At 35.9% G+C, this 21,383-nt stretch overlaps 2 protein-coding genes and 1 long non-coding RNA gene across 4 annotated transcripts; 1 reads left to right on the top strand and 2 right to left on the bottom strand.

Moving 5' to 3' along the window:
• Nucleotides 1-153: 153 nt before the first annotated feature.
• Nucleotides 154-841, bottom strand: LOC111206602. The gene is made up of 2 exons (XR_007324053.1): nt 673-841; nt 154-597 (listed from the first exon to the last, which is right to left on the bottom strand). It is a non-coding gene; the product is annotated as an uncharacterized LOC111206602 (long non-coding RNA).
• A 9,386-nt stretch (nt 842-10,227) lies between these two features.
• LOC106372076 (transcription factor TCP24) lies at nt 10,228-14,205 on the top strand. 2 transcript variants are annotated; one of them, XM_013812204.3, is made up of 4 exons: nt 10,228-10,421; nt 10,601-10,779; nt 11,296-12,503; nt 13,888-14,205. In XM_013812204.3, exon 3 carries the CDS (start codon nt 11,521-11,523, stop codon nt 12,472-12,474), a length of 954 nt encoding a protein of 317 aa, XP_013667658.1. In that variant the 5' UTR covers nt 10,228-10,421; nt 10,601-10,779; nt 11,296-11,520; the 3' UTR covers nt 12,475-12,503; nt 13,888-14,205. The 2 variants fall into 2 exon arrangements, with proteins under 2 accessions (XP_013667658.1, XP_022558608.1); XM_022702887.2 differs by having other exon boundaries at nt 10,601-11,051.
• Nucleotides 14,206-14,305: 100 nt separating this feature from the next.
• LOC106372074 (F-box protein At1g30200) lies at nt 14,306-16,154 on the bottom strand. The gene is made up of 2 exons (XM_013812203.3): nt 14,859-16,154; nt 14,306-14,630 (listed from the first exon to the last, which is right to left on the bottom strand). Exon 1 carries the CDS (start codon nt 15,983-15,985, stop codon nt 14,882-14,884), a length of 1,104 nt encoding a protein of 367 aa, XP_013667657.1. The 5' UTR covers nt 15,986-16,154; the 3' UTR covers nt 14,306-14,630; nt 14,859-14,881.
• Between the last annotated feature and the right edge of the window lie 5,229 nt (nt 16,155-21,383).

The following is a 21,383-nucleotide window of genomic DNA, read 5'->3' as shown; positions in this document are numbered from 1 at the left end:
AAATAAATTAAATATAATTAATAAATACAAGTTTAAAATAATGAAAATTATAAATTTAAATAAAACTTACAGCTTCGAGACGAATTCCGGCATGGGGTTTTTGGCCGGATCTATGAACCATGGGCAAATGGCCATCTTTATCCCTCGTTCTTCGGGAAGCGGAGCAGGAGTTGGCTTTGCGGATGGAGCTGGGTTCGTTCCAATAGGTGATGAGGCCATCCCATGCTTCCTTTGTGACCCCGCTCGGCTTCCCCTCATAGCCGTAAATCTCCCACTTGTCCTTCCAATCGGAGACGGTGTTGCAAAGACGAGTTTTCGCCTTTGCAATAAATTCGCTCTTCACCCTCTCGGTGATTCCTACGGACCAGTTCCACCTTTGCTGAAAAAACAAACATTTTAAAAGATTAGAAAAAAAAAAAATAATTATTTAATTAACAATATAAATATTAATAATATGTAAATATAATTACCGCAAAACATTTAAACCACGTCGTCTTGACGTGATCGGGAGTCATGGTCCAGTTGGGATAAGGGCCGTCATAATATCCCTTCATCGTCTCTGAAACGCTCCGGCTAACACGGTTGTTAGCCCCAAACCTGCAAATATAACAAATTTGTTAAAAAAATTGATCAAAGATTTTAAATTTAAAATTAATAATTTTATGTACTTACCAATAAGTACCCGGGGGTCTATCGGGGTCCAGAACGTGTAAACCCTCTCGTCCGGGCTGGGCAAGCAAATCCTCGACGGTGTATCTTGCGAATGGTGCATGAGCTGGCACCCGCAAATCGGGATGAACTGCAGCCGGTGGGGCAGGCTGATCCGGGGCGACAGGTGGAGCTCGTGGGGGAGGCATCTGAGATGGAAGAGGAGGAGGGGTCGAAGGAACTCTCCGAGATGTGTGAGAGTCTGGAACTGTCCCGGAAGAAGACGATGGACCGCTAGAGGAAGATCCATCGCCAAACAAATCCGCATACGTAGGTGCAGGAGCTGCTGGTCTCGGTCTAGGAGCCATCTAGAAAATTTAAAAAAATTAAATTAATATATATCCTAAACGAATTGTTTAAAATAATTTTCTAAACTAATCATCTAAACTAATTCCGTTAACTAATCACCTAAACTAATTCCCTAAACTAATCACCTAAACTAACAACCTAAACTATAAAAAAAAAAAAAGATAGAGAGAGAAAGTTACCTTAGAGGGGGAGAGGAGTTAGGGAGGAAGATACGAGCAGTGCTCGTCTGAAAGACTTCTCCCATATATATAAAAACGGTTTCCTCGTAACTTCCTCGTAACATTACGACGAAGTTACCAGGCCCGTGTTTTTTAATTTACGACGAAGTTACCAGGCCCGTGTTTTTCGATTTACGACGAAATTACGTCGAAACATTGGTTTACGACGAATTTACAAGGCCCACGTTTACGACGAAGTTACCAGGCCCGCGTTTTTCCATTTACGACGAAATTACGTCGAAAAATCGGTTTACGACGATTTTACAACGCTTAACCCTAAACACCGAGAATGAAATCCCTAAACCCCAAAGTCACATATCATCTAACATCATATCTCTTCTTCTCTACTACTTTGTGCTCTTTCTCCAACTTAAACTCTAAAACCCTAAAACTCCAAATAATTTTTTTAAAATTAACACAAATACATATTATATAAAACAACATTTGTTACACATACATTAGGATGGTAAAAAAACAATATTTCTTTAAACATACGTTACAATAGAGAAATACAACATCAGAGACATATATTACATCACTCTAAATCGTTTTCGTTCTCATCAATATTACATCACTCTAAATCGTTTTCGTTCTCATCACTATCATTACAATCATCATCGTCGCTTCTCTCGAACTCGTCTTCACGTGCTTCATCTGTCGCATCTTCGGGAATATCTTCATATTGAAAGTTTTGCGGGTCGATCAAAAGGATTTCATCAGTTGGTTGTTCTGGTACCTCAACTTCATTGATAGCGTCTTCTTCTTGCAAGGGCGGTTCTTCTCCAGCGACAATGCGTCCACGAGGTGTAATTTTGATAGCAGCTAACCAGTTTATCCCGGAAGTTCGAAGCCGAGGATAAGGAAGGAAGCTTACTTGCTCGGCTTGTGAAGCTAAAATGAAAGGCTCAAATTTGTTGTATCTTCTCCCAAAATTGACATCCACAACACCAAATTTGTTATACCGAATCCCTCGGTTCACAACAGGATCGAACCATTCACATTTGAAGAGGACGCATTTTAGCTTCAATAACCCCGGAAATTCCACTTCAATAATCTCCTGCAAGATCCCGTAAAAGTCCGTTTCACCTTTCACACATATTCCGTAGTTACTCGTTGCCCGATGTCTCCCATACTCGTATGTGTGAAAGGTAAATCCTCGTGTGAAATACATAGGTGATGTGGTGACCTTTGCAACTGGACCTTGAACCAATTCGTGAAACCATACGGGATAATAAGGATCGTCGTAATCAACCTGCAAAAAGCAGTTATTCTTAATTAATATTGAAGTATCAAAACACTTACTTAATTAATCAATGTATGAGATATATTACGTACCTGTGATTTTAACCACTTGACAAAGTGCTTATCTTTACGTGTGTCCACATCAGTTGCAGATATTCCTGGTATTGCTTCTTCAACTTGAGATACAAACATGCTGCAAATTAAACAAATAATCAAGTCATACATAATTAACTGCAATTCATATAATTAACATTCACAAAAATATTTACCTTTCAAAGTAACGGGTCATTGCATCCTCGCAGTTGAGCAGAATATAAGTGTGGGCACTATGTTTATCCTCTTCACATGACCACCATACTTCTTTCGTTTTACCACCAAACCTTGCAATTTCGCAGAAAATGTCAGGAACACCATCAATTGGATATGATGTCGGTACTCCACCATCATCATATCTTCTAGGAACTCTTTTCCTCGTACGAACAGTTGGAGCAAAGTAGTATGATGTGAAGTTAGATGTTTCGGCTGTCAAACTTCCCGCAACTATTGAACCTTCCACCTTTGCAAGATTTCTTGCTTTCCCCTTCAAATGTTTCATCTGTCGCTCATACGGATACATCCATCCGTTGTGAACAGGTCCACGAAGCAATGCTTCATATGGTAGGTGGACAACTAGATGCTCCATGACGTCAAAAAATGAAGGAGGAAATATCTTCTCCAGGTTGCACAATATGATCGGAATGTTATGATGAAGTTGTTCGATGACTTCTTCCTTGAACGTACGTGTGCTGAGATCTCTGAAAAAAGCGCCGATGGCTGTATATTGCAAAAGTAATCAAATTAATAACATTTCATAACATATGTATATATATTAACGTTTTATAATTACCTGCAAGTGCTTCATGGACATTTGCTGGAAGGAGCTCGGCAAAAGCAAATGGAAGAAGTCGTTGCATAAACACATGACAATCATGACTCTTCATTCCGGAGAACTTTTGACCTCGTTCAACACATTTTGACAGATTTGAAACATAACCATCAGGAAACTTAACTTCTGATGCAACCCAGTCAAACAAGGTTGTTTTGGCTTCTGATGACAACCGGAAGATGGGAACAGGAACGTTTCCATTGCTCTTGATATGTAACTCACTTCTTGAGCAAATATCAGGTAAGTCCATCCTTGACTTTTTGTTATCTTTTGTCTTCCCAGGGACGTTAAGTAATGTATTCATGATGTTCTCAAAAAAGTTCTTCTCAATATGCATGACATCCAGATTGTGGCGTAAGAGAAGATCCTTCCAATAGGGTAGCTCCCAAAATATACTCTTCTTATGCCAATTGTGAGACACACCATATCCATCAGGCATATTTCCAGGAACATGCCAATTTCCTCCAACTTTAACTGTTTCCTGAGCTCCGTAATAATCAATGTCTGCTTCGATCTGCTGGCCGGTGAGATATGGAGGAGGACCGTCTCTGACAATTTTTTTGTGCCGAAACAATGTCTTATTTCTTCTGTACGGATGGGCAAGTGGAAGAAAGCGACGATGACAGTCAAACCAACAACTCTTCCTACCATTCTTCAGTTGAAAAGCATCCGTCGATCCAAGACAATATGGACAAGATAATCTTCCATGTGTTGTCCAGCCAGACAACATCCCATAAGCAGGGAAATCACTTATCGTCCACAGCAGAACTGCTCGCATCGTAAAATTGTTTTTCAAGGAACAATCGTACGTCCACACCCCTTCTGACCACAATTGCTTTAGCTCTTCTATCAACGGTTGAAGAAAAACATCAAGAGACCGTTTTGGATGCTTCGGCCCAGGGATTAATATGGTCAAAAATAGAAATTCTTGTTCCATGCACATATCCGGCGGTAAATTGTACGGCGTAAGAATGACTGGCCACAAAGAATATTGTCTACCAGACATTCCAAATGGAGAAAATCCATCGGTGCATAACCCAAGATAGACATTCCGAATATTTGTAGCAAAATCTGCGTGTACCTTGTTGAAATGTTTCCACGCTCTTGCGTCTGATGGATGTGCAACCTCACCATCTCTCTGGACATGTTCCGCATGCCACCTCATCGATGCAGCAGTCCTCTCAGATTGATATAATCTTTTCAATCTGTCTGTAATTGGTAGGTACCACATCCTTTGGTACGGTACCCTATTCCTCCCACGGCCTTGCGGTTTGAATCGTGGTTTTTTGCAGAATCGACACTCTTCTAACTTGTCATCTTCTTTCCAGTAGATCATGCAGTTGTCGATGCAAACATCAATCATCTCCGAAGGCAACCCAAGACTATAAACCAATTTCTGAATCTCATAATAAGATTCAGCAGACACGTTGTCTTCTGGCAAATACTCTTTAAACAACTCCGCCCATGCATCCATGCAATTCTCAGGTAAATTATGATCCGTTTTAATATTCATCATCCTAGCTGCTAGAGACAATTTAGAGAGACCTTCTCTACAACCAGTGTAGATTGGTTGATTTGCAGCATCTAGCATTTCATAAAACCTTTTTGCATCCAAATTAGGTTCTTCTACATTTCCAGTTCCATCAGCTATTGTTGTAGTTGTTTCTAAAAATGCATCACTAATCATATCTTGAACCCTATCATGATCTACCATCTGCTCATGATCTTGATGATAATTATATTCATTATGCAAATGATTCGGTTCTTCACTATGATGACCATCCTCAAAATTATTATTACTACTACTAGCTTCATTTCCCCCATAACCCTCTCCATGTTGATACCAAATGTAGTACTGTGGTGTAAATCCTCTGTTTACTAAATGCTTCCATACAGTTTCACTACGTGCAAATTTTGAATTCTTGCATTTCCGACAGGGGCAGAACATCTTACCGCTTTCCTGTGTGATCGGTGTACAGCCCGCCTGGTGCATGAATGTCTCTAGCCCGCTCAGAAATGCGTTTGTCACCCTCCCGTCGGAATCTTTGTGCAAATACATCCAACTCCGTAACTCGTAAATACTACCGCCACCGGCCATTTTTTCTTAGATTTTTTTTTCAAATCTTTTTTTTTCTGATTTTTTTTCGGATTTTTTTTCTCCCGTTTGTGTGTTGTGAGGAAGAGAGTTGTGGGAAATGACATATATATAGAGAAATTTTCGAGTTGGGTAGTTGAAAAATAACAACGATTTTACAAGGAATATTTTACATGGATTTTACATGGTTTTAACATATTATTTACAACGAATTTACGACGAAATTAGGTAAGTTAAAGCACATTGAATACACGTTTTCACCTAAATATAACGGTAACATGATTCGTTGTAATGTCGATGTAAAGTTTACTTTTCGACGTACTTGCGTCGTAATATTACATGGCGTTTACGACGAAATTTGGTTTCGTTGGTTTCGTCGTAATTGCGTTGTTAAGCCACCAGTTACTATTTCTAAGACGACGATAAGGAACCTGTGTCGTTCGTCTGTCTGCCAATTCAGTGGAATGACAAGGAGAAAGTGGACGGAAGTGCAGCTGGTTTGTACTTGAGAGGAACCTTTGACGATGGTCGGAGGTTCCTTTCAAGTATAAACCAACTGCACTTCCGTCCACTTCTCCTTGTCGCTCCACTGAATTGGCAGACAGACGAATGACTCATGTTCCTTATCGTCATCTTCGAAATAGTAATTGGTGGCTGAATGAGGAACAGAGTCTAAACGCCATCAGGTTCGAGAGGAAGAGAGTTGTGTGTTGTGAAGAAGAGAGTTGTGGGAAATGACATATATATATAGAGAAATATAACAATGATTTTACAAGAAAAGTTTTACATGGATTTTACATGGACCATTTACAACGACTTTACAACGAATTTAGGTAAGTTAAAGCACATTGAATACACGTTTTCACCTTTATATAACGGTAACATGATTCGTTGTAATGTCGATGTAACGTTTACAACTATTTCGCATTCCACGTACTTTCGTCGTAAACTTACATTGACTTTACGACGAAATCCTTTCGTCGTAAATTACCATGGAGTTTACGACGAAATAATGTCTCGTCGTAATTGCGTTGTAAAGCCCATGTAAAGTTACGAGGAAATAATTTCGTCGTAAACCGCCGTTGTTACTGCTACGTTTTCTTGTAGTGAGACTTCTACTTGTGAGGGTATTATAGGAGTATCTTTAGACGCAGACCCGGGATGGATCCGAATATCCGGAAAATTTAGGGTATCCTGATCCGGATCCGGATTTCGGATATCTATCTAGATATTATATGTGGGTATTCAAATCCGGATACGTAAAAATTATAAAATATTTTTTAAAAGACTAAAATTCTAAAAGTAATACATAATTAAGAACAAAACTTAGGTTCACCCCTTAGAGTGAACCTTTAAATTCACCGCACCTTCTATGATCAATCAAAGTGTCACTTAGATAATTAAATAAAAAGTATAAAATTTATTTAAAAGTAGCTAAAAGGAATAACGTCAATTTTAACGACGCTGACGCCACCAGCTAAACTGTAAACCCTAAATCTTAAATTCTTAACCCTAAACCTTAAATCATAAACCCAAACTCTATACCCTAAACCCAATCCGTATACTTTAAACCCAAATCCTATACCCTAAACCCAGACTGTAAACCATAAATCCAAACCCTATACCCTAAATCCAAATCCTAAGCCCTAAACCCAAACCGTATACCCCAAACCCAAATCCTAGATTTGAAACCCAAACCGTAAACTCTAAACCCAAACCGTAAACCCTAAACCCAAACCCTAAACCTAGACGCTATAGGGTTTGGGTTTAGGGTTTACGGTTTGGGTTTGAGGTCTAGGATTTAGGTTTACGGTATATGGTTTGGGTTTAGGGTTTATGGTTAGGGTTTAGGGTCTAGGTTTTGGGTTTAGGATATACGGTTTCGGTTTAGAGTCTAGGTTTTGGGTTTAGGATATACGGTTTCGGTTTAGAGTCTAGGATTTGGGTTTAGGGTATTGAGTTTAGGTTTAGGGTCTACAGTTTAGGTTTAAAATTTGAGATTTAGGGTTTAAAGTTTAGCTGGCGGCGTCAGTATCGTTAAAATTTGCGTTATTCTTTTTTTTTTAAATAATTTTAATATTTTTAATTTAATTATTTACGTGCACTTTGATTGGTCATAGAATGAGAGGTGAATTTAAAGGTTCGTCCTAGGGAGTGAACCTAAGTTTTGTTCATAAATTAAATATTTATACAAAATTTATAAATATATGTGTATAATATTATAAATATTAATATATCAAATATAAATATTAACGAAATTAAAAAAATATATATATTTTAAAAATACCAGTCTGGATCCGGATGCCCAGACCTAAATTAAGATATATGGATCTGGATTCGGTTTTGACGAATCCAATATTTTACTATATGGCCCTGGATATTCTATTTTCGGAGCGGATCCGGAGCATATATCCGATAGGATCCCCGGATAATAAGTCACATGCCTACTTAAACAACCATAATGTTCATTATATATGGATACATATATGTATATGGACTAATGGACACACAGTAAAACACACACATTGTCTCGTTTATTTATTGTCAACGGTTAAGAATCCTTATGGTCATGGATGGTACGTTCCAAGTTATTGAAAATAATCATTTAAATAAAATCTTGAGCTATTAGCTGTTGAGCATGAAGCTGACAAAGGGACAAGTACGAGTGTAAATGGAGATAACAAAGTTGTACCTGAATCTTGAGTAATTCCGATTGGTCTTTTGCTCTCTTTGCATTAGAATAACAAAACAAATTCAAATACGGCCAAGTAAACTGTTATTGAGGTTTTAGAACCATTTAGGCATTATTTATTTCATATTCTTAACTTGGAAAAACAAACCAATTAAGTTTATATAATATACATTCGAAAATACGTTAACATATGGAGATACATTAGAGTAAAACATGTATTTTGGCAACAAAACGGTGAAATTCGATGTGAAGTTCTGAATGTGCATCAATAAATGGCTTTGGACAACGACACGTGCATCACAATCTCGAGCCCGTCGTTAGCTCTGTTAACCACACCGAAACCCAAATATCACCTTCTTTTTGCATAGGTTTTCTTATAACCCATTTTTATAATGAAAGTCCCACAAATATTTATACAATTATAGTTTATCCACATCATTAAAGACATGTGACTATATATATAAGAACGTAACATTTCCCTAAATAGGAATGTATTTCAATTAGTTAATGCAGAGCAGGTTTGTAACTTCCTACTTGTGTGAGATGCTTTAACTTAAGCACATACACAAAATGAAAATGAAAATGAAATGATAAATGAATTTATATTAAAGAACAACATTTATCCGATTAATTAGAGCCACCAATAGTAGTGAACGAAGAAACTTTAGTGTATAAATTCACTAGATATATCATATATGCATCAATGTACCTCACGTAGCCAAAATTCAAAGACGAATTGAAGTAGTCTTTCTCCTATGCATTTAAAACTGAAAGCGCTAGTGTGTATATGAACTGGTATGTTTGAGCACCGTGTATTATCGGTAACTTTTCATATTGATTGTTAGGAGCTGACAAAGACATATAATGTTATCGACCTGCGTTTTCACATCTTCATATGAGCGCAGGCGACTTAATTAAAAGACTTTTTCTTGGGTTCACCCCCTAGGGTGAACCTTTAGGTTCACCAACCAATAGAAAGTTGTCATTTTAGATCTAGTATCTTTTAATTAAGGAAACAAAATAACTTGTCAAATTATATTATGCTTTTAAAATAAAAAATAAAAAATTAAATAAATAAAAATAACAATAGTTCTAAAAAAATATTATTTAAAAAAAATATTTATTTTTAAGATTTAGAATTTAGTGTTTAAGATTTATAATTTAGAATTTATCCAAATGTTTAGTGTTTTTCCAAGGGTTTAGGGTTTACCTAAGGGTTTAGGGTTTACCCAAGGGTTTAGGGTTTACCCAAGGGTTTAAGGTTTTCCCAAGGGTTTAGGGTTTAGGATTAGAGTTTAGGGTTTAGTGTTTTGTTGACAACATGTTTAGTGTTTTTCCAAGGGTTTAGGGGTTTACCCAAGGATTTAGGGTTTACCCAAAGATTTAGGGTTTAGGATTTGAGTTTAGGGTTTAGTATTAGAGCTTAGGGTTTAGTGTTTTGTTGACAACATTTTTTTTTTTGAATTCGTTTTTTATATATTATTTTTATTTATTTTTAAATTTTATTTTGAAAAAATAATATAATTTGCAAGTTATTTGGTTTCCTTAATTAAAAGATACTAGATTTAAAATGACAATTTTTTATTGGTTGGTGAACCTAAAGGTTCACCCTAGGGGTGAACCCAAGAATAACTCTAATTAAAAACTGTTTATTAGCTTTTTATTATTTATGTTTATCCCATGGTTAAGTGAATCGAACTGAAATTATATGTTAATTAGAACATGTTGATTTTGGCTTGCACACAAAACTCAAAAACATGTGATGGACATAATTAACAATCTTCGTTCCAAGTGGATAAATATTCACAAGTGTTAACTACATGCAACAAATATATATAGTGTAATTAACTACCCTTTTTAGACTTTTTATGAACGGTTTACTTGTTAGGCTTAACAGATTATGAGATGCATTTACATTTCCTTATTTTTCTTTCATCTGCAGATACACAAACAAAGAGAATATACCCATATGCTTATTCCTAGCTATTGTCTAATAAGATTTTATAACGACCCTATACCATTTCAGTATACATAGTTCTTCTTTTTGAAACACCAGTATACATAGTTCATATTCCGATTGTATGTGTAAACAATGAGTGACAGATTTGTAAAAAAGAGAAACAAAGAAGGGTAAAAAGGAGAAACACAGCAAAAGAAAAGTACTAAATACTCTGAACGGTGCACTTGTCTTCCCTTGTCCGAATACTACTGTGGATATTTTTTCTCTAACAGGTAATAATACTTTCTCTCTCTTTAGGCCTCCCTCCAATTCCCATTTCTCGCTATTTTTCTTTCACTTTCTTGGCTGATTTTCCTGGAAAAAAACATCTTAAACCTTTACCTCAAACACCCCTGAAACAAATATTTGATGTTATATATTATATGACCCTTTTTGAATTGATAATGTTCAGATCTGTGGATCTTCTCAACACTCAAACGCTTAAAATGATGAGATCTTAGCCTGAGAATATTATCAAAGAGAGAGAGAGAGAATAAGCTCGTGACAAAAAAATCCGAAGAGTTCATTTTTTCATCCTCGCCGCCATTGCTGTTCTACAGTGAGCTTCGACAGTTGACACCTGTTATCCAAGTGAGTTTCTTTTGTTGGTGATTTTTGAGGCAAACTCGTTTTTTTTTGGGGCTTACTGGCATTTATTTAAAATTAAATCTATGCTTTATTTAATGTTAATATGTTTGTGATTGTTTTGCAACTTTCATTATTAGGGCAAAGCTTGTAGCTTCAAGAACAAAAATAATTGGTCTTTGTTCTTCTTCTTCTTCGGCTAAAACAAATATCTTCTTGTTCTTCTGTGTATTTATTATTCTGCTAAGACTATTGACCAAAGCTCAGTCTCCCTGTAGGTATAGGTTCTTTTTTGTTTTGTTTTTTTTTAAAACAACAATAATAAATCTAGGGTTTCTGAAAAGGCTCTTGAGCTATAAGAAGCTATATGCTATGAACATGGATATTAACAGATAGACTTTCAGATCTACATGTATTAAATTAAATTTGCTGAATTTTTTTATCTATAAAAAATATATATATTCTCAGTATTTTCAGTAGCAGTGACTTTAATTATCTTCTTCCTCTCATCTTTTTTTACAGATTCAGCAAAGTCATCACTGCAACATACTCAGGCTTTTTTGGTCTATCATCATAGCTCTGCAACTGTTTCGCTTCAGACACAAAAGAAAGAGAGAGAGAGAGAGAGAGAGCTTAATTAGGGCTTTAGCTGGAGTCCATTTGTCTCTCACCGCCGACTATATCTTCTTCTCCGGTGGATCCTTTGAGCTTTGAGCTAAACCTTCAAAGCATGAGAGTAGCCTTTCAATGGAGGTCGACGACGACATTGATGCACAACAACAAACAAGCAGAAAGCTACAGAGAATCTCCTCAGACAACGACAAAAACGGGATGAGAGACTGGAACAATCCATCTTCAAGAATCATTAGGGTTTCTCGAGCATCCGGTGGCAAAGACCGACACAGCAAAGTCTTGACCTCAAAAGGGCTTAGAGACCGGAGGATACGTCTCTCCGTCGCAACAGCAATCCAGTTCTACGATCTCCAAGACCGTCTTGGCTTCGACCAGCCCAGCAAAGCCGTTGAATGGCTAATCAACGCGGCTGCCGACTCCATCTCCGAGTTGCCTCCGATCAACACAAGTTTCGACCAGGCGCTCTCGCTGTCTAAATCGGCTTGTAGCAGTGGCACATCTGAGAGCTCGCTGTTGTCTTTGTCGAGGACAGAGAGTCGTGGTAAAGCGAGAGAGAGAGCTAGAGAGAGAACAGCGACGGACAAAGACAAAGACTTGCAAAATGCTCAAAGCTCTTTCACTCAGCTTCTCACCGGCGGTTTTGACGAACCGAACCGGAATTGGATCGGTGGTTCTTCTTCTGATTGTTTCACCCCGGTTCAGCTCATACCGAGCCCATCCTCCTCCTCCTCTCTACACCACTACAACAACAGTAATCATCGACAAGAGACATCATTGAACCATCATCAGAATCATTTCTCGTTTGTTCCGGATTACAACTTTGGAATCTCTTCTTCTGATTCTCCCGGAGCAGCCGCCGTTAATGGAGGTTGCTACACTAGTAGGGGGACCCTTCAGTCCAATTCACACTCTCTCTTTCTCAACAACAACAACGTTAATCAAAGAGCTACACCTCCTCCTCTTGACCACCATAATCACCAGCTTCCAGCAACTTTTGACGGCCGGTTATATCTCTATTACGGCGAAGGAAACCGGAGCTCCGACGATAAAGGAAAGGATGGGAGATAGTAAAGAAAAGTTTCATTAGTTCCATCTTGGTTAGTACTTCTATCTATTTTAGATAATTATTGATTTAATTAGTAAAAGTACCATGTTGTTTGCCTTGTCATACATTTCGGTTTCTTGATTTCGTAGAAGAAAGATGGTTTATTGGGGCGGGGGTGGCATTGAGTCTTATCTTTAATTTTTTTTTTAAAAAGGTTTCATATTTTCGTAACCTTTTTTGTGTCTCGAAGTAATGACTTTTTAAGATTGTTATTTGATGGCATGTGGATGAATTTGAAAAGAGGGCTTCATCCTCTGTGTTGTCTCCTCATGTGTTCTATGTTGGGTTCCCTTCTTCCTCAGCATCACTTTTGTTCCACCTTGTTGTACTTTCTTTGCTTCACCACGTATTGTCACAACTAATTTAATCAAATTGAATCCTATTTTACTGATTGTTGCTTTTTATGTATTTATTTCATTCATACCATGCACATTTGTTTCATTCATACCATGCACAAATCATTATTTTGAACTCATGGTCTTGGTTGAGTTGATAAGATATGTGTTTAGGAATCTTATACAGAAAAATATTTTAGGTTGGGAAAATGTAAGTGAGTTGAACTGTTTTTGGATAAAAAGTAGTTAGTTGACATTTAATATTTGGTATGGAAGAATCAAATTTCTTTTGATAGAGACTTTGTTAGTGAAAGAATCAAAGAAGCTTTTGTCCTTTATAAATATTTAATTCCAGACAAAAGATGGGAAGTTTGTGCCTGGTAAATTGCTAACTGTGAAAATTGTTTTAATTTTTTTTCTTTTTTAACTCTGGCCTCCTGAAATGGCACCACATGCTGTGTGTCGGAATCTAACCCATCTCTTCAGTGCTGTCCCATGATCTCTCCCCTTTTACTTCGGAGCCATCACTCACGTTTTAGATCTCTTTTATAGTACATTGATACATTGCATAAAACACATTTTAACTTTGAATTATTGAGTTTCCTTCTCTTAAGCTGAATTCTGAATTGATTTTTAGCCTTAGCCAACATGAACATATTAGCAAACTAATAGAGCTCAGTTTATTAATCTCTTCTTAAATTTGCTTACTTTTTGGTTTGAGATTGTGAGCACTGAACTAAAGAAGCTGCTTTATATACACAAATAAAATAAGACTTTCATCAGCATAGTACAGATTACAGGCTCATCAAGGTTGGATTTTCATTAGCAATAAGGAATTGTCATGCTAAGCAAACGAGTTCCATAGACTATTTTGTGTGAAGGCTGAATATAATGTTTACACTCCAATGCTTATACATTACTTGCAGACTTCAGTTGTTTAAGATTCATAATGTGTTTTTAACATCTTGATTGGTAATTATATATACCTTCATCAAGATATAAAGCTGATCTGTGAAATGTTTCTTGAAATTAAAAATGCAGCGGAAGAAATTGACGAAAGACAGATGTATGTGCAGGCCGAACCTTATCTTTTGATCTTCCATCGCAATCATAACCCTGAGTGGATGTGTAACCTGTTCAGACTGCGAGGAATGTGTTGTTGTTTGATGAGAAAATGTGTTAATGTAACGAAAATGTTTGTTTTGTTATCTCAAATATATTCATCTTTCTGTGTTTTCATTTATTTGTCATGTAATTTGCATAAAACTGGGACCAAGGTCCAAGGTCCAAGGTTTGTCTAGTCATCCTCATTCTGTTGACTACATAGTAAGGAGCTTCTAGGTTACATTTTTCAGTTTAGAGATGATTGATACGGTTCATGCAAACCACAAAGTCAAACGAGTGCATAGATCAAAACAGAGATATGAGAAGCAAAAAAAAAAACATCGAGGCATCGTAATAAAGCTGAAAATAATTTATTACAAACTCGTATGTAACATAATTCCTTCCCATCCTAACATGTCCTTTCAACGCCTTTAAACACAGACCAAAAAACACATGTTCTTGCTCATTCACATTCTTCTTCTACAAGCGGTATATGTACAATTTGCGTACTTCAGTTTCTTAATCCTCCTGCATCCCTTATAGAAGAATCATTCGATTGGAAACTCCTTTGCATCAAAAGCCAGAGAGTTGTTGCAATTTAGTACATTTGTGATCTTTTTGTTTCTTCTCTTTTCTTTCCTTCATTCTCCAATATACGTGGACTTGCTTGCTCTCCCTATCTGTAAAAACGTCATTGATAAACAACGTTAACACCATCCCCATGTCCATTAACATGATCACCGAAATGAAAACAATTCAAAGAACATATAGACAAAATATAACCCCTCAAGACTGATTCTTGTATCATCTCAGTGGTGATCAAATTTGTTTGAATTGAGATCATTTCTAGTTCTAACGAGCAAGGCAGAGAAGCATAACAAAACATAAGATGTCACAATGTGTTATACCTGAAACCGTCGTAGTGCCCAAATCAAAACGAGTTCATCTCCAGACAATAAGTCCTCCTCTTGATCAACATCCTCGCAGCGGTCCCAAACGGTTCCTCAAATGCATCAGCCAACCAAGAAGCATCACAAACTTCCTTCTTCGACTCGCTCGGCCTAATAGCCACCAACGTCGCACCTGTCAGAACAGTGCCATCAGGTAAATCCAACTGCGGCGCATACCACAGCCTCATGTTCAACGCCGGCACAAGCGTCCGCTTCGAAGCTGAAGAAGCGGACAAAGGAGTCACCCTAAGCTCCTCAAGCTGTTCTCGGTTCATAGACAGGACACCCTGCCCATCAGCGTCAGACAGAACAAGACGATCCAACGTCTTGTGCTCGGTTATGATCGGTTGAAGAAGATAATGCCGAGCCGAGGCGGCGATTAATGAGCTGATCGTCCAGACAACACGGAGCTTAAGTCCTCCGTTAGTGTAGAACGACTCAGGTATGTTACCATTGTCGTCATCAAGAAGAGGACTCTCGAGATCTGAACTCGACCGAGTCACGGAAGACGCGCCGAGTATCATGCAGTTATCAAGCGTGGATCCGAAGTCAGCTCTCCACTTCAGCAAGATACCGTCTTCGATCCCCAGCTCCCCCGTCGGCAGTTCGATCCTCAGAAACCGAATCTCGGCGAAGTTTTTCAGAACCTGCGTCGGCGAGTGGTGCGTGACGCCGCTCTGATCAGTCTCGTCCTCGAGAGACGATAACGATCGTCTCGGCCCTAGGAACTGTCCCAGCGCTTGAAACGGCTTGAAGATCGGAGCAAAGACGAGGCGGAACAAGGCGGAGAAGGAGCCACCGGCGGAGGCGTCGGAGATCGATGCGGTGTTTAGCGAGAAGCGACGATCGTCGTCGTCGGAGATGACGCAGTCGACGCGGACGAGGACGTTCTCGACGAAAGGGACGAGGGAGTGGAATCTGCGGGAGACGATGCAGCAGCGGCCGAGATCTTTGACGTCGGCGACTTTATCGAAGATGAGGAGGAGGAGAGAGTCGGGGAGATGGTCGAAGTGGTCGATGTCGTCTAAGGGCTGAGGCTCCGGGTGGATCCGAGAGACGGGTTCGGAGCGAAGAAGGTAAGACATGGCTTTGTGTGTGTGAATTTAGGAGAGATCTGAGGAGGAGGAGAAGACGGGAGGAGACTCCATGGGAGGATTAGATTTTGGAGAAGGGAAAGAGGTATTCTCGTGATTGTTTTGTCTTGTAGTGAGAGATAAGAGATGATATACATCTCACTTTGGTCCGCAAAGGACTGAATGTTGCATGATGATTTGATCTAAGATTAATTGTGGATTAAGATAGGTAATTAGTAAACGCTCTTAATAAATCAAATAGTTTCTCGACTCTGTAGCTGTTTTGCCAATAAATCATAAATCATAAATCATAAATCAAAAACATACAATATTTTTTGGGTAGGTATTCCATAATTCTGTTCTGTACATTAATAATTTTGAAAGAAGAAGTAGAAGGAAAAAATCTCTTTTTTAAGGGTTTATTTATCAAATAACCAAAATTAATGAAAAATTAGATTTTGGAAAAGAGAGTAGAGAGAGATAGGAAGAGAAAGTAGGAGAGAGAGGAGAGTTTTAGTTAGTTACTGTATTTATGTTTTTTTTGTTGTATAAAGGGTGCAATTTCTCTTTTTTAAAGCTTCGGGAATTTGCATTCGTATTAATTTGGAAATGGTATTTGTTGGGAAATGAAATTGATTCTATTTTACATAGTTTTATAATGTTCAATTATTTATTGGAGTTAAACGAGATAAGGGTAGTGTACTGCTGTTTTCCGGCCATGAGTGGAGTGGTACCACACGGCCTTCCTAAATATTAATGCATTACTCCACTTAAAGAGATAAATACCTGGAAAAAGTATACATATACATTAATTATATATATATATATATATATGATTAAACGTATATCTGAAATGTGTATTTTAGATTTTAGTTAGGGCAAATCTCCAAAATAGCATTTTTCTAAGTTTATATCACAAAAATAGCACTCCAAAACTAAAATGACCAAAATAGCACATTTCTAAGTTTATCCTTTGAAAATTTTAATTTTTTCATTTTTCAAAATTTGAAATCTTATCCCCAAAACCTCATTTCTCAACTCTAAACCCTAAACCTTAAACTCTAAACCTAAACCCTAAACCCTAAACCCTAAACTCTAAACTCTAAACCCTAAACTCTAAACCCTAAACCCTAAACCCTAAACCCTAAATCCTAAACCCCACCCTTTAACTCTAAACCATAAGTTTGTGACTTTTGATAAAACATTAAGTGCTATTTTTGTGACTTTTGACTTTGAGTGCTAGTTTGGGAACAAAAACTTGATTTAGTGCTATTTTTGTCTTTTTCTCTTTTAGTTATATATCAGTTATAATTTGTAAACCAAATCTGTGCCATTAAAGTTACATAAAAAAACTGTGCCATTTTTATTTTTCTATGAATATCATAGATATAGTGGGTCCCATTGGTAACAATCACATGGACATTATGTACAAATAGGAAAAAAATGGACATGAATAAAATTATAAGAACGGAGTTGAGTTGTTCAAACAAGGAAGGAAGATGAATTATTATTCCTTATCATATTCAGGGAAAAAATATGTTTTAGACTGGGAGGTTGTGGTCAAATGATAAGAGAAAGAGCTTGGGATGTCACCATATTTCAGCTTCGATCCACGTGCTACGCGAAACTAAGTTACATTTTTCTGGTCATCTTCCACGGATATGAGTTACTGCATTTCAGTTCATTTGAATATCCATGAGAAGATCTATCCGTGGGCTGCACCTCCTACCCGGAAGTTAGGTATGTAATCATTTCGTTTACAAAAAACAAAAACAAAAACAAAAACAAATATGTTTTATATTTCTGTACAACAAAAATAACGAAGAAGAATGGAAAAGAAAAATTATTCATTATTAATAATAAATATTTTTTAGAAATATTAAAGAATACATAATTTTTCTTCGTTCCTTAGTCATCATTCCTAGTATTGTTTTAGTTAATGTCATAACTATGTATACTATAAGACTTCAACCCAGAAAAAACTATCATGGTAGTCGTCCCAATGGACGTTTCTTGTAGTGCATAAATATATAAGTTTATACGTAAGTATGTGCATATCCACAGTCATATTTTGCGATCTTCACCAAGTTGACCAGTTGGTGCAAGTTGCAATTATATCAGTTTTATAATCATTCTTGTTTGATGTATATTAAATTAGTAACTAAACTAGATTAGGTATATTCGTAGACTTATAGTGGATAAGACTTGAGAAAGCGCATGAGACAGATAACTAGTCGATAATAAGCAAATACACAAGATTCACACTGTACGTAATATTTCTTAATTTTATTTTAAAAACAAATAATGTTAGATGAGGCAAATACATTCTTTATAAAATTTTGACTGATTAATAATTATAGAAATAATTAACAAAACAATAGATTTATGATTATAATTTAAAATTTTTAATATATAGAAAAACTTTACAATATACATTTAAAAAAAATGGAAAGAGTATTGCGTATGTATGAAAATTAAGGGATACATCTTAAATTTTTCATTTTTTTGATCAAGGATACATCTATACTATTAGAGGTTGATTGTTTTCAGTTTTTAGATTAGTTTTTGGTTTTTGTTTTCTCAAAAACCATTTTTCTTCCAATCAAGTTTTAGCTTTTAGTTTTTGTTTTTGTAAAAACCATTTTATTTGTCAATCAAGATTTTCAACAAATAGATTCCCTAAAATTTAGGGAAACTAGTTTTTCAAAAGTTTAACCAATTTATGAAGAAAAACTAAAAACCAACTTTTGTTAGTTTTTATGAAAAAAAAACGAATTTTGATTTTTTTTTTAAAGAAACTACTACATTTTAATTAGTTTAATAAATAATATTTTCATAAAGATGAAATTATCATACAATTTTTGTACTTTAGATATCATTTGAATAGTAATGTGAAATAATTTATTTGTGTTTCATATCTCTAAAATAAATTTATATATTTTATAAATAATATTAATTAATTTTTAAAATTAGTTATTAATTTCTATAAATAAAATAATTGAATGTTTTTAATAATTATTAGTCACATTAAAAATAACTAAAAATTAGAAAAAATAATATGTATAATTTATTCATACAATATATTGTATTAATCCTGAAAAATAAAAATAGCCATTCATCTTTAAGAAAATATAAATAATTTAAAAATGTATAATTATTTTCAAAATTTTGAGTATTTTTATTTTTTTATAATTTATAATATTTATATAGGAAAACTTTTGCTATTCAAGTTTAAAAAAAAATAAAATAATTTATATAAGAAAAATTTCTTAGAAGTTTCAAACTTTTAAATAATTTTATTTTTGTGTAATTTTATATTTTTTTATTTATATTTTCTATAATATAATTTTTAATATAATAATTAAAATATGTTGTTGTATTTTATTTTAAATAATAATATCAATATTTTGATATATTTTAATTGTAAATCTAAATTTTTATTGCTATTTATTGTATTATTTTAAAGTAATGTATTAATTAAGTTTTGAAAAATAAAAAAAAATACAGCATAACCAAAAACCAAAATCAAAATCTAGAAACTAAAAACCAAAAACCAAAAGCTGAAAATCAAAATCCAAAATCTAAAAACCAAAAACTAAAATCTAAAAACCAAAAACTAAAACTAGAAACTATTGAAACAATCATCACCTAAAGCATAATCTTTGTCCTTGCTTTTCTAATATAATTACAATGCCATGTCATTTTTTTTTTTAATATTTATTTAGCCAAAATCTCCTAATATATTCAACCAATCAAAACCAAGATTTTTTAAAACCATATTGCACTATCATTTACGTACGTATTTTAGATTTATCAACGTGTATTTGTTGAAACCAAAGAAAAATATAAGTGCTATAATTAACAGTTTAGTTTCATCAAAATAGGCCAAAAAAAAAAAGTACTATAATTATATTTTGATCAAAAACAGGTTCATCAACATGTAGGAAAATTATTTTCTTGCATTTTTGCTACACTCAATAATTAAAATATTAAATTATATGAACTCACTTGCAATTAATTCCCTGTCATTAATGAGGCCCTCATTAATAGAATTATAAACATATCTGATTAGTGCATTATATTTTTTTGGTGAAGTCCTCGGATTGACCACCAGACGTAGCAAATCCATTTTCACGTCTTTCCATTGTTATTTATCTCCATCATAAACTATATTGAAAAGAAAAACATTTTGCTATTTTAACATATACTTCTATACCGATATCGTTTGCTATTTTAAATAGCAACTCTAGCACATCTAGCTAAGAACATGATTATTGGGGGTTTTTTACAAGAATATAAGAATTTGTCTCTTAACTTTTAACTAAAAAAAGTTAAAAACCGGCTCTTAAAACTCTTATTTAAGAACCAGTTCTTAGTTTTTTTAGTTAAAAGTTAAGAGACGAGTTCTTATATTCCGGTAAGAACCCTACCCTAAAAACCCTCCAATGATCATGCTCTAAGACCATGAATATCGCTGGTGCTTAAGGGGGGTCTTTAATGAAATAAGCTCATTTAATTAAATGTAAAGTAAAAGAAAAGGAAATAATCAATCCTTGATTAGGCATTTTGGGAACCGAATTTAAAGAGTGTTTTCTTCCACGTGTCAGACTGAAACATCCTCTGTTTTTTTTCTCTCTCATTTTGTTTGTCGTTTTCTCTTCTGTTCTCGTTTTCTCCGCAAGCGATCGACGACTCTGTCGATGCTGTCGACCTCTCCTCCGTCTTCTATCCTCTTCACTGTCAGATCAACGATGACAACCCACCACGATCGACGAGTCTCTCGGTTCTCACGGCGTCGCCTCTGTCTTCTCTCATCTTCGCCGTCAGAGAAACGGTGGAAACCCACCACGATCGACGACTCTCGGAGACTTGACGGTGACTCCTCCGTCTTCTGTAGTCTTCGGTGTCAGAGGAACGATGGAGAGGGTGACGACTCTCTCGGTCTACTCACGGCGTCGCCTCTGTCTTCTCTCATCTTCGCCTCTGTCTTCTCTCATCTTCGCCGTCAGAGGAACGGTGGAAACCCACCACGATCGACGACTCTCGGAGACTTGACGACGACTACTCCGTCTTCTGTCGTCTTCGGTGTGAGAGGAACGATGGAGAGGGCGACGACTTTGTCGGTCTACTCCGTCGCTCTTTCAGATGGCTCTCACGATCTATTCAACTTCCAGATCAACTACCGAAGTAATTAACTTTCTCACCTCATCCTTCTTTGTATTAATCTCTATTAGGGTTTTGATTGATCATATGACTAAAGTTCAAAGGTGAATCCCTTTTTTATTTTCTTATCAGGTAGTGTGAGGAAGATTTCTCTATCGGCTATTCTGGAGAGGAAGAAGTCTCCCAACAGACTCTATCGGTTTTGATTGATCATATGTCTAAAGTTCAAAGGTGATTTAATTAGGTG

The sequence above is a fragment of the Brassica napus genome, chromosome C5 (genome assembly GCF_020379485.1).
Source record: "Brassica napus cultivar Da-Ae chromosome C5, Da-Ae, whole genome shotgun sequence".
NCBI classification, from domain to species: Eukaryota; Viridiplantae; Streptophyta; class Magnoliopsida; order Brassicales; family Brassicaceae; genus Brassica; species Brassica napus.
The sequence above is the reverse complement of the archived record's forward strand: the minus strand, read 5'-3'. Positions and strand labels throughout refer to the sequence as shown.

Bases quoted from the DNA above. Each gene is read 5' to 3' on its own strand.
- LOC106372074 (XM_013812203.3), bottom strand. From the start codon at position 15,985: ATGTCTTACCTTCTTCGCTCCGAACCCGTCTCTCGGATCCACCCGGAG.
- LOC106372076 (XM_013812204.3), top strand. From the start codon at position 11,521: ATGGAGGTCGACGACGACATTGATGCACAACAACAAACAAGCAGAAAG.